Here is an 18,842-nt window from a genome sequence, read left to right on the forward strand (position 1 = left end):
TATGTCTTATTTTAACTTTGATTAACTCAATTTTATATTTCTTTTTATTTCTGGCAATTTAATCATTATTTTATTGTAGGATTTTATTTTTCTTCTATTTTTCTTTATCTCATCACACAGACATGTTCAAGAGTTTATAACAATCCTCTTTTGTAGGCCCAATCAGAAAACATTTTCAAGATTACTCTCTGTCATTTGTAATTCCTCTTTAGTTTTTAAAATTTCAGCCATTTTCTTTTATGAACCCTATAATGCATCATTTTCCAAATCATTCTCTTGACCTGTCATTTATAATTTCACTTTCAGTACTTTCTCAGCCTTGTCAGATATTTTTGATCTAATCTGTCATTTCCTCATTGACAGCTTTTTGAGATAATTTATTCATTAAATACTGTATATTCATTGAATCATACATTATTACTGACACTGTTGATATTGTAGCTACTAATTTCTGCTCCATTGATCAAAGATCTCATTTAATATTTCCAGTGTTATGATGTGTTATGATACATAACATCATTTTGTAAATCGCAACTGACACCAAAATGTGGCTTGTATTTTTTCCCTTCTACTTAGAATCTTTATTCCCCTATTATGTCCAGTTTCTAAAATCATAAAATTGCTTATCTTTGTTAACAACCAAAGTAGCCAAAAAGAATTCTGACTCTCACAAGAAGCTCTTTACTTTTTATAGTTGGTTCCAAAATATTATAATAAAAGTCAGCATTCTAAATTTAACTAAGAATTTCATTCATGTAGGCAATGACAGTTGAGACAGATGGTGGAGATAGGAACTAGTGTGATAAGGATATTTTTGCCAGCTGATCATCATGGCATGCAGAGACAAGGCTAAAGAAACAAATTGACTTTGGCCAGTGAAAGTGGGGAAATTTTAGCAGACCATCTGGTAGACTTCTGAGCTCAGTTTGAGAATCCCTCTAGGAATCACTGTCCTAGAGGAATTGTTCAAGTCAGTGTTGAAAAATGTCTTTCAGGAAGGTCATTAGACACTGGATAATTTTTTTCTGTGGATTTCAGTTACACGTTTTTCTGAGAAGAATTCCACGCTCTATGTGCAGTTTGTTCAGATGTAAAGGTTTCAGGTTCTGTAGCAATAAATGTACAGAAGGTAGGACACTAATGAATAGTTTCCCTTCCTATTCAATCTAAACAGCATTTTAGTTTTTCCTTATCCTTTTCTTGTGGGTTCTTTTATTAGCACTGGATTAAAGTAAGTGAGTGTGGGTTCCCCAAGAATTTCAATTCATCGGGACAGAAAGATGGCTAATTGGTGGGAAATAATTGGCTATGGCTGTGCTGACAAATTCCAGAGACAGACCATTTCCAGTACTAAGATTCACAGAGAATAGAAATTCACTTAAAATCTTGTTTTGCTTCCAAGTGTGATGCTTATGGCATGTTTTGTCGAGGAGAAAACAACTGACAACATTCTGACAAATAAGAAACACTTAGTTTCACTGAATCACTCTTCTTCCAGAACTGGACTTTTACATTTTATATATTAAATGGGCTTATCCTATGCAAGTTTCATGGCAGAGTAGGTAGGCCACCATATATTGGGATCTGACTCATGCTAGCATCTGATTGTTCACAGTAGAAGGAGAATATAATGGAGCTAACTCTGCTTGATGAATTTTCCTTTGTTCCTGAGGATTCATTTTCAAGATAGGTTCTCAAATTTAGAAAGCAAGAGGTTTTGCAACCCTAGAGTACTCAACTTTTCAATAGATAGTGGCAAACCAGTTTTTCTTTTATTTCTTTTCTTTCATCTCTAATTTATCTATCATCCATCTCCAATTTATCATGTAGCCTTTGGGATTTGAAAGCAAAGCTTTTGTGTCAGGAGGATGGGGCTTCCAGGGTTGTTTGAACTTTGGAATTTCTCACTTCAATGTTAAAACACTGCAATAAAAGACGCCCCCACCCCAAACCAAAACACACAATGAGTAGTAAAATAGCGCCTACTTTCTATTAAGGAAAGTGACTGGCAGATTTGTTTAGTTCTGAACTGAAATGCCAACACTTTTTTTCTCATAGTTTACTAAGAGCAAAATAATAATTTTATTAAGAAAAATAAAATGTAAAACAATGCACCTCTTTATTTCTCTTTTAATAATAGACTGAAGATTTCTGGGCTATAATGCTGGAGTTTTACTATTTACTATGCTATACAGAAAATATACCCTGCCCACTTAGCAGTTCGAAAGCATGCAGATACAAGTAGATTAATTCCTACTTTCGTGAGAAGGTAACAGTGTCCCAAGTGCCTTTGACATATAGCCATGCTGGCCATCTGATCACAGAAATTGTCTTTGGACAATGCTAGCTCCCTAGGCTCAAAAAAATGGAGATAAGCACCAGGCCCTAGAGTCAGATACAAGTAACAAGGAAACCTTCCCCTTTTACTTTCACAGAAAACATATGCTTAAAAGTAGTTGATTCGTGAGAAACTGACAAGTTCCAAATGGTGACAGCTTTCTCTCTCCCTCCCTCCCTCTCTCTTTCTTTCTTCTACATTTTAATCTATAAATGCATATTGTCACTTTTAATGTCCAAGTGGCACAATATCTGAAGTGACAAGTATTTTTGATGGGATTGTATATTGGAATATCTAAATAGTCTTAGATATTCTAATATATAATCCCTTGTATTTTTCAATAACAGTTCATTAAACCCGGATAAAATAATTAAATAAACATAAAACATCATGTTTGCATATAATAATCTTTGTCCAATAAAAATAGTTTTTACTCAGACTCTCCCAAAAGCTTGATTCAGAATTGAAAAAATTATGAAGCTAATTTGCTGCTAGCTTATTAATATATAGCATAGTTTCTAACAAGTTTCTTTATCGATAATTTTAGCTCAGTAAATTTTCTTCTTTACCTTCCTAATGTTACTTCTGCCTTTTCTTTATCTATTATAAAATAAAATTTAAAAGGCAATGACATATGGCTGCATGTTGATGTCAATGTACAGTATTAAAAGATAGAATAGATAGGTAGACAGACAGACAAGCAATTCTTAACATCATCTTAGCTGTTTTAGGCTGGTGCTGCTGTAAGCGTTTTCCTAGCATCTGTCATTCTACAAAGATCAATCCACATAAATTATCAAGTGGCTTTTTGATAATTCTTTCCCTGTTTTTTAAAAATAGCTTTATGTGCTACTCCAATTTTGCATGGTAAACTATAAAAACAAGGTAATTTTATTCTTCATCAGTTTTTTTAAATAGAAAAACTTGGGGAAACATTGGGATGAGGAAAAGGAATGATGTCATTTTTCAAAAGTGGAGTTTTGGTTATTGAAACTATAATACAATATTTTTCAGGCATCTCTGAAATTATATTCTTAAGCAGACATAATAAAATCCTTTTCATTTCTTTATGTTTGGCTTTATTTTGGCCTTTACTTATTTTCTTCCTATGGCGCCACTGATTTTTAAAAAACTGGCCTTGAAAAGATTGTTCTAACAATAAACGTGGAAATTGTGCAACTTTGCTAAAATCAGACCATTTGTGAGTTTTAACCCATCCATTAGTTACAATTTGTCTGGATCTTCCAAGCAGTCAGAGGTCTCATCATATATTTGTATATGCATAAATCCAGTCTCCAGACTATTTTGGCTTTTATTTATTGTGTGGCCAAGGTTTGGGAATCCTGTCTGACAGATTTGCATGCACCTTGGCCTGCAAGCTGAGAATATCAGAAATAAGGCAGAAAAAGGAGACAAGTTTCCCAAACAAATCAGCAGTAATTTCTTCTGACTGATGAAAAATACAGCTTCTCTTTCTGCCATTAGAAATCATTCCACTGAAAACAACATGAAAACCTGTCTGCCTGTATGTATTGAACTTATGGTTTTGACAACCATATAATTAAACAATTACCGTTCTGGAATTGTATTTGGGGAAATGGCTTTCTGTATTTGCTTGTCTGAAAAGACTGTCATTCGTGCATGGGAATGAAGGATGACAAGTATTTCATGGCAACTAATGTCTGACAGATAGTTAGCTTTAAGCCCTTTAACTGATCTTGACAGACAAAAACACTGAAGGCCTTGTGGCCAAACATTCAACAGTGTAAAATCCATTGCATTTTCCTTTCTACACAACCTCTACTCTTCTAGCAGCATGTAAGAATCTTGCTGCCTGAGAATCCTTGTCAAAACATTCTGTTAACTCTTAGGAGGCAAAGGATTTAAGGCTTTGTTTTCATGAATGGCTGATTTTGAATTCAAACTGCCAATCTCCTACACCCAGCCCCCTGCCGCTCAACCTCTGCTGGATGATCCCACAGTATTGCATGGAGTACTGATTACAGAGTCTACTCCTTTAAAACCCAGCAATATAATTCATTCTTTTAATGGTATTCAGATAGTCTAGAGTATTGATGAGTATCCTTTTTTCTTATTGGAGGCATGCACTACAGGGTAGGCAGATTTTTCTAAAAGAAAATGACAAGTGTTGGGAATGGGAAATAAGATTTTTTTCCCCAATCGCCCAAACTGAAATCAGTTCTTTTTCCGTTCTTTTAAATTATAAATAAATACAAACCAAAATGGGGTAAGCTTCCATGCATTGCAAATGGTGACTAATTGTCCCTGAGAGGCAGGAATAAAACATTTTGTATAGGGATGCTTCCTTCTTGCATAAGAAATCTATGTCTGAGCTGAAGCAGTTCAGCCTGTAGATGAAATATTTATTTTTGTTAATGTATTTGTATGATTTATATGGGTTTATATGAGAGGGTGTACTGATAAAGCCACAATACCTGCTTATGAAGAGAAGCTTTAGCCATTCAATATGTCAGTCAGGTTGACATTGAGAATAAAGGACAAAGAGGAATCAGTGTACTGCAGAACATGGGGGCGATTTTATGATTGGCTTGAAAAAAGATACAAATAGAGAAAGGAACAAAGTATAAAACAAATAACTCAGATGACACATTATTAAATTGGGGAGGGGAAATAAAGTATGAAAATGTAAATATACAGGCGGAAAAATGATATGAATTGTCAAATGTTAAATAGCAATTATAAGAATGTATATTTAAAAATGAATTTGAAAGGAAAAATAAAAACTTTTTTACAAAAATATGTCAGTCAGCTAGCTGAAGCAGTCCAGTCCACATATGAGAACTAAGCTGTATATAAACTTAATAAATAAATAAATGCCTATATATTTCTGAAGAAAAATAATGTTGCTTTTGAAACATGCATTCTTGCTGAAAGCCAATGGAGAACTTCCTTTGTGAAAGTTCCTTTCAACAGCCATCTAGTCGGCTCATTTTAGAATTGTATTATAATTGGAAACCTGTCATCATTTCAAAATTAATACCCTACTATCAACCACTTATGAATGGAAGAATAGATTTATATGGAATTATGTCAAGCACCGGGGAAATCTGGAGATTCAGACAGTTCAAATGAGTATAAAGATTAATTGCAAGCTAAAACTCTCTACAAGAATCTGAACTACTACAAAGGCTACATGATAAATATTTCTGAGTTGGACTTAAATATTTGTGGGTGTATAGGGACTCATGACTGACGACACCTTTAACATCCTCCTTCAGGCTCAGCCTCGTCATCTCCAACAAATTCAATATCTGATATCCTTCAGAATGACCAGCAATTGTATTAAAGCAAGAAAAAAGCCCAAACTTTACATGTTTAAACATTTATACCTGATGTATTTTTAAAAAATTGTTTAGGTAGTATGCATAACTAGATTTTTAAAAAAACACTTTGCATACATAGGAAATTCTTGACTTGCAACTACAACTGGGATTAGAATCTCAGTCACTGACCAAGCAGATGTCACATTACCATTTTGCATAATGACGACATTTCTGGTTGTCAATAAACGATCTCGAGTCATTAAGTGGATGGAATCAGAGGTATGGAGGGGGGGTGCCTAAGGGATTGGGGGTGGCCCAGCATAGGATATAGGGTCCACCAGCATGCAGAAATCTGCTGTGGCCCAGGAGGCCTTGGGCAGCTACAGAGCCCGCCTAGCAAGCACAGGTTGCACTCCTGCATGTTTCCCTGCAGCTGCTGACAGGTATGTCCTACCTATCTCAAGGTGCAGTCTTACCAAGGCCATATTGTGTCATTCTGCATGTGGGCATCATTCATGTGATCATTTAGAAGGCTCCTTCAAATAGTGAAATTTGGTGCCTTCTGAACAATTGCGAGGATGGTGCTTATGTACAGAATGGCATGAAGCAGTCTCAGGAAGGCTACACTTCCTGAGTGAGTGTTTTCTGCTAACAACTGCAGAAAAACCTGTTGAGGTTGTGAGGCAGTTTGTGCAAACCAGTGTGTCCTGTAACTGACCAAGGCTTTTCAGGCCTGAAGGCGCTAGGAGCAGGCCTGGGCTTCTCAGTTGTGGTGATCTGGGTGGGTGGCTAGGATGGCGGGGCGAGATAAATAAATGGGACATTTCAGTGCCCATGCAGTTGTATTGTGAACAGACTTTTTATCACATAATCACTGGGGCACTTCAGCAGCCATAACATTGGGCACAAATCAGAGGTGGTATTCAGCAGGTTCTGACCAGTTCTGGAGAACCAGTAGTGGAAATTTTGAGCAGTTCGGAGAGCCACCTCTGACTGCCCCCGCCCCCATCTATTCTGCCTGCCGAGTCCCAGTTGATCGGGAGGAAATGGGGATTTTGCAGTAACTTTACCCTGGAGTGGAGAGGAATGGAAATTTTACAGTATCCTTCCCCTGCCATGCCCACCAAGCCCACCAAGCCACGCCCACAGAACCGGTAGTAAAAAAAAATTGAATCCCACCACTTGCACAAATAAATCCTTTCATTCATCGTGTAATTTTATACGGTCATTGAACAAATAGTCATAAGTGAAGGACTACTAGTATTTGTTTAGCACTTTCTAAACAGTAGCTTTTAATAGTATGATGAATTGTCTCCTACAATATTTTACACAAACCGAGTATGTTTTATTTTGCACTTAAAACATAAAACATTCAGTATGCTGCTACTTAACTGGAAAGCACTACAAGATACTCCCATTTTCACAAAAGATCCTTTCAACGAAATTATTACCATGTGTTTAAGCTATGATGGAAACATTCCAAAGTTTAACTGTTGCAGTCTTAAACTTTTTCTTTCATAGCCAAGTTTAGAGATGCAAAGCCCATTATTTTGTTTTTCTGTCCTAGATCATTTTAGCATCGATTGATAAGCATACTTGAAAAAAGGTACTCCACACCCAAGGGCCACATTAAACAAGCTCTTGGCTGGGAGAAGATTTGTCAAACAGATTTTACTAAGCATCAGCAATTGGCAGATTGCTCACCAATAATAGTGTATGGTAATGTTGTAGATATGCAGCTGCTTTGCACACAAAGGATACGCTTGCTAAAGTGAAGTGCTGTTCACTGGTTGACAACCTACAAATCTTGTATAAGCATATTTCTCAGAGTATACTACGTGTTCATGGAAGACATATGTTGAACTGTAGCAGTTAAAACAACAAGTTTATTTCTTAAAGCTGCTTGTGTCCAGTATTGGCTATACATGTGGAGAAGATGCCAAGAAGATCTCCCTCCTTTAAATTTGCCTGGACCAAGAATGCTTATGAGGAGTGTGTCCTTTGCAAGCCCTCAGGGAGACTGCAATATAGGACATTTCCTTTATTGGTAAGGTTACTGTTTCCATCAAGGAAATGTGTTACCTCTTACTTCTGCTTGTTGGAAGCCCATTGTTTGAGACTGTACTTTTTTAGATGCTTCTAAAGACACAGTGGCTCAATGGTTAAAGCGCTGAGCGTGTCGATCAGAAAGGTTGGCAGTTCGGCAATTTGAATCCCTAGCACTATGTAACAGAATGAGCTCCCATTACTTGTCCCAGCTTCTGCAACCTAGTAGTTCAAAAGCACGTAAAAATGCAAGTAGAAAAAATAGGAACCACCTTTGATGGGAAGGTAATTTAGTCATGCCGGCCACATGACTACAGAGACATCTTCAGACAGCGCTAGCTCTTCAGCTTTGAAATGGAGATAAGCACCACCTCCTAGAGTTGGGAACGACTAGCACTTATGTACGAGGGGAACCTTTACCTTTAAAGACACTGTTGCATCCATAAGAAATTAGAACTTTGTTACAAAGATATTTTTTACAAGATGGTGCATAACAGAACATTCTTTTATGCCCATGTTATTGCTCTATCTTTCCAGTTATTAACTGTGTTTGGCATTTAAATTCAGAGATATCAAAAAACATTGCTGATAGCCTTTTTTGTTTGCAAGCTTCCCAGAACCATTTCTTCTATCCTTATATAAAGAGGCAGTAATTTAATCCAGCTAGACATTTCCATTCTCAATTATATGTTTGTCTGCTCACTTGGTTTGTGCTAGCCTGAAGTAGGTGCAAGCACTTCCAATCTATGGTTATTTTTATCACGGCAATATATTTGAAATATTGGGTGATTTAATTCAAGTTATAAGTTGGTATATGTATACCTATGGATAATTGTAATAAAATGTAACCAACATCTTAAAATAATTTTGTTTTGGAGGGATTTATGGAGACTTCAAAAATGGGTAGATCATTTGCAGTAGATAACACTGCTTAGCTATAGCAGCTGTTTCCTTGGATGACACATACTAATTTATCCCAAAACACAAAGATTATTAGTTCTGCCACTAAAGTACTCCACAATAAAAAAGATAAATATATTTTAAAAGGAGAGTCAACAGATTCCATATCCATCTGTCTGGCTTCCAATTATGTGCAGCACAAGATTATATAGTAACAGATCTCTTGTCATTCAATTGAAAAGAGAGTTGAATTCAATTCTAAGTGTTTCTCTGTTATTTTAATGTCTTTGCTTGTTGCATGCAAAACTTTGGATAATACTTATTATTGTTCTTTCTGGCCTCATTTTCATTTTAACCATATGTATGCTTAATCACATGTATGCTTTCTTGTAATTTTCTCAAACATCTGAATAAGTGGAACTTTTGGGTTCAAGAAGTCTAGTAGGTGATCTGCCACAGACCCCACCATCACCACCACCACATTTATTAGTCTAATTCAGTTTATCCACCTCAACCCCAGGGTTCAATGCTATTGAATTGGCTAGGCTTTCCAAGATGAAAGTTTTAGTGTTCAGGGATTTCTATTGAATATTTTTTATGAACAGAGAAGACTCATGGTACAGTTGTTTATAAAATATGGTATATACAAACTAAGACAAAGTTTACATTTAAGAGATAAAAAAACTTAATTTTGGATTAATTTGGGGGTAAAAATCTAGTTTTAAAAGATCTTCAAAATGGGACAGGAGATGGGAACTAACACATCAGTCATTATTTTATTTACCAGAAATTATGAATTTCTCTGTTGTTAAAAAACAGAAATAAGAGAGGGATAATATCCACATTTTATGAACATTTATTTAGTGATACTATCTACCATCAAACTTTCTGTTTGATGTTTCCTGCTTTATATATTATTTTATGCATTTGTTTAACGCCAGCAGTATTTTTTAAAGTAATATAAATTGACGCAGTCACCAAAACATTTTTATCATTTTATCCCAGTTTTCAATATAAAACATTAATATGATTGCCAATGAAGATGAAAATAAACAAATAGCTATCAGAAAAGGAAGTAAAATAGTAGATCAGGATTTTTAATCCTTCAAAGAAGAATTAGAACTAAAACATAGTATTCAACGCTTATAATCAACTTCAGAGGAAGTCCTAATTCCAACTAATAATCAGCTTCAAAAAGTAAAAAAAAAAAATTTCATTTATATTTTCTTCCTTGTATCCTAAGATTTTCTTCCACATTCACCCAGAGGCACTACTGCAGAAATAATTGTCTATGAGCTATTTTCATAACTGAATTTGCCATTGAGTTGCTCTTTAACTACTGGTTTCGTGCATGAGGTAAATGGGACTTCTCTCTGCATTGGCTTATGATTTTAAAGAACTGTAAACATTTAGATTATTGCATAATAAAATGTTTGCGATCTAAATCATATCTTATGTAATAAAAATACATAATTATCTGAGCAGCACCAACATATTGAGGTCTGTGCCCATTTGTAGGAGTAAAGAGATAGCATTGAAAAGCCATGTGCTCCTATGCTGTATTAACGTTTGGAGTATGTAATATATATATTTTTGTGAAAGCCAGCAAATAACTCTTTGATAAAACCTCTGAGAATTGTGTGGAACAGGGAAGTTGAATAGGGATTTTCAGACAATAAAACCTGTTTGTTTTGTTATTTTTTTCAAGAGGGAAAGCTCTAGAGATAAAAAAAACTGGCAATAAAATAAAAAGTAAAATGTTTATTATAAATACAAAATAAAAATTTCCAATATCCTCAATCCCCCCCCCCCAAAGACCCTTGAAAGTTATTGGTAGGATACTTTAGCAAAACAAGTTAGTGTTCTCTGATGGGATATAATTGTTTTTTTTTTTTTTTTTTGATAAAAGTTCAGTATTTGGTGAGATTAATGCTACCTGTAAATACCTTCCGTATTTACCCTGCTTCTTTCTCACAAAGAACATTTCAGTAGTTGACTGGCAGTTTCAGGATATTCTTTTAAATCTTTATCCAGAAATTCATAAGTTGTATCACACGAGGAAACATTTGTCCTGTGAAATCAGATGAATTTAATTTTAATTTCTCAAAATTTGTGTCAAATTAATTTGGCTTCTTGGCTGCCACCTGCAATTACACCAGTTTGTAGCCAGTGATCCCATTTCTGGGGAAATGTTCACATTACATAAATATTTAGAAGGCCTAATAAAAATGTATATATATAGAATAACATATATCTGGAATGAATGTTGATGGCATAGATAAATGTTCTTGTGATGCTAGGCTGGATCCTAAGAGCAGCCGCCTTCTCCTACTTGGTTTTGTTCCACTTCTGAGGAGGGTATTGCAGCTGAGTAGTGTAGTTGTAAATTTCTTTATTAATTTTCCCAGCTCACTAGGGCTTACTTGTTATAGGAATGCACAAGATGCCACTTCGATGATTAAGTAAACCTTTTGGAGACACACATGTGCATGCACACAAATACTGCCCTCAACATGGAAAATGAAGAGGGAGGGAGGAATTCATCACACTCTGTTTGGTTTGAAGTTAGGAAGATAGTCTGGTTTTGGGTATTGCATGTGGCAAAAGAAAGAAACCAGCTGTCTTATGTGTGGACTACAGCTGTGGTTGATGACAAAAACTGGTGATGTACAGCCTGTGAGAAGGGAAGAACAGCGGTGAGAAGCCAACGGATGGACAGATGTGCATCTGAGATCAGTGTAATTGTGGTTTGCGCCCCCACAGAATTAAATTTAAATATATAATACAAATTCCTATGGTTTCTCAGTTTTATTAATTTTTACTTACTCCTTATTCATACATTGCAGATTATTCTTTCATCACACAGTTTTTACTACATTAAATTGTAAACAATATTGAAGTGCCAACGTCTCTTCCTTTCTTTTATCCTTATTAGCAGTATCCTTCACTTTACTATTGATCCTGAGAGAATAGAAGGTGGGATTTGGTTAAATTGTTCTGGCAAAGGATTAATTGGACCTTTCACTGGTCTGAATACATTGTTATTCAAAGTGTAATATGCCTCAAATTCTCTCTACCAATTTCTATAAAATTTGGGTCTCATCCTCAAGAATTTAGCCTTTCTTGCAGATTTGGTTCCATTTTGAAAAAAATATGGAAACATCATTTAGTTATTTTCCTATGTATTATGGAAGGTGGAACTCTGATTTTTTCCCCTCCAGTTTATGTTCCAGAATCAGCATCAAGTCAGGCTGGGCATCCATTAAGCAAATTGTATAATATACTAAGTTATATTAACTTTAGTAAATATAATGGTGATCATAATAACAGTAATAATGTTAAACTTGTGTGCCACTTGACTCCTGGTGACTCCTCATATCCATTGTATGCCACAATATCACAGTACTTTTTAGTTGTTCTAGTTACATCTCCTAGATCACCTTTTATAGAGGCATAAAAGAAAACGAACCAGAACAAACAAAATAAGGAGGAATATGCTTTTGCTCAGAAACATAATTATAACTGAGTAACTTACTAAGGCAACAATTCTGTACATGTTTAATTGCATTCCCAGTAAATTTTCTGAGATTATTTCTAAGTATGATATGACTTATATGATATTGAAATGGATAAAAACAACTTTGGGTAGAAAACAGATTGGTCGCAGACATATTAAAACACATTGTTATAATTACTTTTTTGGTGGTGGTGGTGGTGGGGGAATAGGCCTTCCAGTAGATGATGTGATGTGTATTTAATACATCTATATTTTATGAACTGAAATTTGCACATTGACCCTTGTGGAAAGAAAAATAACTTCACTTGGTAGTCTTTCTTGTTTACAAGACTTAACTCCCATAAAAATAATCACTACTTTTACCTCACCTAATCCCAGCCTGCCCAGTAACGTGATGAAATTGGAATTTTAATACTGTAAAGCCTTGACTCACAGTAGTCACAAAATGTAGCATACAGAGGTTTAGTTTTAATTTGTATCCACAGCATGAACCCCAGGGATGATAATTTGTCCATCATTATGTTTTCTAGTGTCCACCGCATTTTATAATCTTGCATACAGGTAGCTGTCAATTTACAACAACTATTGAGACCAATACTGTTACTAAACAAGCTGGTTGTCAAGTGATTCAACCCAATTTTACAATATTTTTTGGCATGGTTATTAAAACAAATGTCTGCAGTTGTTAATAGAAACTTGAGGTTGTTGAATGAATCTGGCTTCCCCCATTGACATTGCTTATCAGAAGCCTATTGGGAAGATCGTAAATGGTGATCACATGACACCAGGATGCTGCAATCTTCATATATACAAACAGGTTGCCAAGTGCCAGAATTTTGATCACGTGACCATGAGATGCTGCAAGAGTTGCAGGTGCAAGGACCAGTTGTAACTCACTTTTTTCAGTGCCATTGTAACATCAAACGGTCGCTAAACAAATGGTTGCAAGTTGAGGACTACCTGTATAATTATTTGTTTTTAAGAATAGAAACTTTCATGTTGTGACACAAAGCACCAGCTTCAGGAATAATGTGTATTTCCCATAATATCCTGGATCCGAGAAGTGACATTATTATATCAAATATTGGGTCCTTGCAAACCTGTATATTTTTTAATGGAAGTTAACTGATTACACTCATAAACACCCTGTGGTAATCATTTTGTGAGAACGTCTTATTATGTGACCATAGAATTCTATTAAATTCTATTAATAATATTGTGGATAGATTTTGAAACTTTTAGATTTAGATTTAGATAAATTTATTTATAGGCCGCCCTTTTCCCTGAAGGGACTCAGGGCGGCTTACAACGTATAGGGAAGGGAGTACACACAATGACATATGAAGACAGTACATAATTAAAAATAGAAGCAACATTCATTCATCATTCGGGAGGGGACGGATTATAATCTTTAACCCCAGGCCTGACGGGATAGCCAGATCTTGAGGGCTGTGCGGAAGGTCTGGAGGGTGGTGAGGGTACGAATCTCCACGGGGAGATCGTTCCAAAGGGTCGGAACTACTACTGAAAAGGCTCTCCTCCGCGTAGTTGCCAGTCGACACTGACTGGCAGATGGAATTCGGAGGAGGCCTAATCTGTGTGATCTAATAGGTCGTAAGGAGGTAATTGGCAGGAGGCGGTCTCTCAAGTACCCAGATCCACTACCATGGAGGGCTTTATGGGTGGTAAGTAGCACCTTGAAGCGCACCCGGAGATCAACAGGTAGCCAGCGCAGCTCGCGGAGGATAGGTGTTATGTGGGCGAACCGAGGTGCACCCACAATCACTCGCGTGGCCGCATTCTGTACTAGCTGAAGTCGCCGGATGCTCTTCAAGGGCAGCCCCATGTAGAGCACGTTGCAGTATTTTAGTAGTTTAGAAACCATTATGATAACATTTGAACAGAATTCATAGAAATACCTCAAGCTTCCTGTATCTTAAAACATCTGTGAGTATACTGTAAATGATTTATTCTATTTTGGGATTTTTCAAAAAGATTAAACCACATCTTTTTCCAATGTGCAAATGTGTGTCTAAGTATATTGAACTTCTATTCATAAATAAATTACAAGACCACATGGAAAATATTACTGTCAATTTCCTATTTTAAAAAATGAACTAGTTTTTCCTTTTGTAAGATCAGTCTTCTGCTATACTACAAAGAATGGAGTAGTTTGGAAATCATTTGTGAAAACTTTTGCCCACTTTATTCCTTCCTTTTCTTTTCTTTTTGCAGGTTTATATTCCAGTCCAACTAATCAGAAGCATGTGCTTAAGAAACAGAAGAGTTACTGAGACTCATTCTGGAAGCTTCTTCTGTTCATCATTGTGGCAAATATATGTTTGTTGGAAGAAGTGATCCAATAATAGACCTTTGCAAACACCTTGGCGAGAAATCAACAGCATATTTAATTGGATTTCTATATTTGCACAAGCTGTTTAAGTTAAAAGGCAGATTTTTTTTCTGCCAAATGAACGTTTTGCTGCTGCACTTACCCATCTACAATTGTAAAACAAAATTTTTTGACATGGCTCTTGCTCTATATGGGATTATGAGTTTATATCTTGGAATGTCAGTGGCATTAGGTCCAATGCCCCGAATTTCATGGGAACATAAAGGTAAGAAATAGTTTCAGATTATGCTAATGATATATGCATTTAATGCATTCTAATTATGTTGCTAGTCTGCCTTTACAATTCATGGAAATAAAAACGCTAGGTAAATCTTACTTGCAAGTACTGTGTAATACATCAAATGGATAATATTAAACTGTTGTAATATGACAGTTACATAAATAAATGGGAATTTAATTTAGGTCATTTGTGTACCTTATCTAATCCTCTTTTCTTTGTGATAAGACACAGTACTGGAAATAATGTTCATTTAGGAAAGAATGCAAACTTGGCTGGGCAAGTAGCTTAGTGACCAATGTTCCATTCCTAAACTCACTACATGGAGCTTATTTTCATATAACTCTTTTTGCAAAAGAGAAAAACAGTGTACGTGTAGAAGGAAGCAGATATAAAGCATGATGAGTTCCCATTGTGTAATAGCAAGAGTTAAATACAAATAATTTCCATGTAATAAGAGCTGGAATTTTATTTTTATTCCCTTCCCTGAAATTCAGTATGGCTATGGCTAATCTATTGGTTAAGGAGAAATTTTCAAGTGATAAGTTATTTTAACTGGTAAATGTAACCCAGTTGGTGGATATCAATTTGAGCGATGATGATAGTCCAATCTGTTATCTGGTTCATAAGGAAATGTTTCATTATTAAGTTGTCCACTTCAAGGGTTGGCTAAAGAAAAAAGAAAATCAGAACTTGATAGATTAATTAACACACTGTAGTTCTCAAGGGAATTAAATAGAATACAAAGCCAAACAGTGACACATTTTGTACATGACGTCCATTGGCAAACAGTTCCTCTTAAATAGCTGCTATTCAAAAGACCTTGTAAGCTGAAGAGTTCTGCAACCTAGTCCTCAGCTGGTGTTCTTACTACTTGTTTAATTGATTATTAAATGTTTCTTCAAGGAAAGCTGCCCCAACAATTTCTCTTGTAGTCCCTGAGATACATTTTCAGCCCTTTGCTCTTCCTTTAAATACACTGTACCTGGGTGGCCTCATTAAGCTCCATGGCTGTCAGCACCATGTTTGTGGTTCCCAGCTGTACTTATCTGCCCCTGACTCTCCCTCTCAGTATGTCCATATCTTGAAATCCTTATATGCAGATTTTATTTCTTTGAAATTCATTACATCCAAGATAGCACTTCTTACACTGTCAGCAACTATTCCTTATGTTTTGGACAACATATCCTTAAATCTATATGTTGGATCAGGAGGTTTTTTTTTCCGTATAGCTCTTTCAAATTGCTTATCCTTGCTTTCAAATCAGATTGATAAATAGCTTTCTTCAAAAAAAAATGCAGCTAGTTTGAACAAATCAAGGTTTCCTTAATTATTTTCAACCATACTTTCATTCATTGTGGAAGGGAGGAGTTAAATGTGCTGAAACAAGGCAGTATTGTATTTATATATCCATAGAACTTGGCTCAAAACCAAAATAAAATCAATGGGAATGCAAGTTCCATTCAGAAGTTTCTAACAAGACTTGGAACTGTGACAGTATAGAAAGCAACATTATATGCTGCCATTTTATCTTTGCCTTTGGTTATTCCTCAGTGTTTTCGGAGGCAACCTCAAAAGGCAATTCATTGTTCCTTATGACTTTTCATTTCCCCTATTCTTTCAGAATACAATTCATATTGCTATTCAGGAACATAATGAAACAACAAAATATGAATAGAGTTTCAACAATAGAACAGATAATTAAAGTTATTCATTCTTCAAACTATTTGTAAAGAAGTTTTAATTTTTAAAAAAGTAGGAAAATTGATTAAAGCAAACTAAATCTGATAAATGTTTGTATCCGTCTCTCCAACAAAAATCAGACTTCTTTAAAAGAATAGCTGTACCATCTAAAATAAATTAGATTTTATTTATTTAGATTAATCTTCCATCTAATGTAGGTGGCCCTTTTTACACCATTGGGGTTTTATACCAACATTGAAGCTGCTTATCATAAACCCATGAATAACAAATCCTTGAAATATATCTATGGTTAAGTAAAGGGTTGTTCTTTACTTATTGTAAAGTGACAAAAACTAATCTAAAAATGGATAGATAAAATCTTTCACTGTAGGTCACAAGATTTGGTGTCTTTTGAATGAGGGCCATTTGAATAAAATCTAATTCTCTTTACATTTGCTCTTTGACTTGTGATGAATATGTATGGGCAGAGAACCAAATACTTACATAATTGTTATATCTTACACTTAAAGAAACAATTACTGCTTTGTCCCAGTAGCATTCTAAAGTCTGTCTCAAATTATTTTGACCTTGAGATTAATCCTAATATACACGCTAATATTTGTACTCCAGTATTTCTGGTTAATTCTTCAGTATCGGATCCTCATTTTTCTCATACTTGCTTTTCAGTAAGAGCCCCAATCTCAAACATCAGGTTTCTTCATATAACTCTGACCTACAAAGTTATTTTTACAAAGTTATTTTTGCCTCTTAGCTTTCCCTTAATCCTAGTTAGTAGATTGTGCTGTTTTAATGTAATATTGCATGACTCAAAATGAGGAATCTTAACAAATCCTTGTTTTGATTAATGTTTGCCTTAAGATTGCCACTTTTTGAATTAACATTTGCTCTGAAATCATTGTTTATTAACAGAAGTTCATCTGGTACATTTTCAAGATCCAGAAATATCTAACTACTCAACCTTGTTACTAGATGAAGACAGAGATATTTTGTATGTGGGGGCTAGAGAAGTTATATTTGCTTTAAATTCATTCAACATTGTGGAAAAAAAGGAAGAGGTAGGTATGCAGTTTTATGGTTCTCAGATTTTTCTGCCAATGATGCAGTCATACATATGCTTACTCAGAGATAAGACTCACTGAATTTAGTACCATTTGCTTCCTAGTACCATTTTAGAGCGATATTAAGATTTCTGTGGTTATAAAGATGTTCTGAGTAGAAGCACGCTGCTGGTGAAATTCTGCTAGCATAATTCTGGCATAGATTTATGGAAAGCTCAAAAACTCAATCTAGATGCTTTTATTGGGTGGAACTTGTCAGCTATTTTCCAGCTGCTGACTCTTTGATTCACAGTAGCCTTTTATATTATTGCTTTCCTGCTGCTTATATTCCCCATTCACTGGAGGAAATGTCTCCAAGCATGGAGAAGGACCTTTTAAGTTTCAGGGTATAATGAATCACTGCAGAAATTCATTCAGTTTAGATTAGAATATATAATGTGTAATAATTTTGCCCTTTGTTGGTGTTGCTTAAGCTTAGTTGGTGTTGATATAGCTCCAGAATAGCAGGTATATGTGAGAAAGTTATTTGTCAAGAGTGTACCTAGTTAATTTAGAATTTTCATTTATGTTTGTCTTGGAATGCTGTCTATTTTCTGGCTTTAGTGTTAGTTGCTGAGGGCAATAGCATCAGAAAGCCTTTTGATTGATTCTTCTGTTTTCCTCCAGGTGTTTTGGAAGGTAACAGAAGACAAGAAAACGAAATGTGCAGAAAAGGGCAAATCAAAACAGGTGAGTAAATGTTGTTGATTGTCCCATATCCATTTTACTTTGAAGAAAGCATTGGTATGAAGAAACCATTTAGTGGCCTTTTAATCAAAATTGCAATAGAGTGAGTTTTCCATGGTAAGTCATATTGCTAAAAGTGCCACATTTGTGTATATACGTATGGCAATAGTTGATTTTTTCTAAATCACAAAGCACTGCTAAGAATGCATACTCCTGTGCATTCTTTAAATGTGGTAGACGCAGTATCCAACTGGGACAGTCACTCCCTAAATCAGCTACTGCTTCTCCCTGTTTTTTTCACCTTCCGGTATGTATACAGGCTTGCCTTTGTGTTGCAACACTTTGGAAACACTAGTGTTGAAGGATTGGTAACCTATTGGTGGAAAATAACCCCACAGGTATTTACATTGGATCTTCTTTACTGCTGCTTTTGAATGAAACAGGAATAATTTCCTCCCCCCACCCCACCCCTATCCTACTAGGATGATAGAATTATCTCCTTTGCCTGAACATCAGTTTTTGATTAACAGCACAAATGTGGAATCCATCATTTGGCATCTCCCCTTTCTTCCTTCATTTGAAATGTTCCCAGCTCCATGCTGTGAGGCTGTGGTTCTT

General features: G+C 35.4%; 1 protein-coding gene across 2 annotated transcripts in view; it reads left to right on the top strand.

Moving 5' to 3' along the window:
* SEMA4D (semaphorin 4D) overlaps positions 1-18,842 on the top strand; it is a 101,403-nt gene that overhangs the window by 61,646 nt on the left and 20,915 nt on the right. For both annotated transcript variants that reach the window (XM_087715899.1, XM_087715900.1), the window contains exons 3-5: positions 14,342-14,724; positions 17,350-17,495; positions 18,165-18,227. In XM_087715899.1, coding sequence (XP_087572025.1) covers positions 14,445-14,724; positions 17,350-17,495; positions 18,165-18,227 — 489 coding nt within the window. In that variant the 5' untranslated portion in view covers positions 14,342-14,444. The remainder of the gene's footprint in view (positions 1-14,341; positions 14,725-17,349; positions 17,496-18,164; positions 18,228-18,842) is intronic.

Source organism: Thamnophis sirtalis, unplaced genomic scaffold, assembly GCF_051295495.1.
Source record: "Thamnophis sirtalis isolate CommonGarterSnake01/CBP01778 unplaced genomic scaffold, rThaSir2_p1.2 scaffold_5, whole genome shotgun sequence".
NCBI classification, from domain to species: Eukaryota; Metazoa; Chordata; class Lepidosauria; order Squamata; family Natricidae; genus Thamnophis; species Thamnophis sirtalis.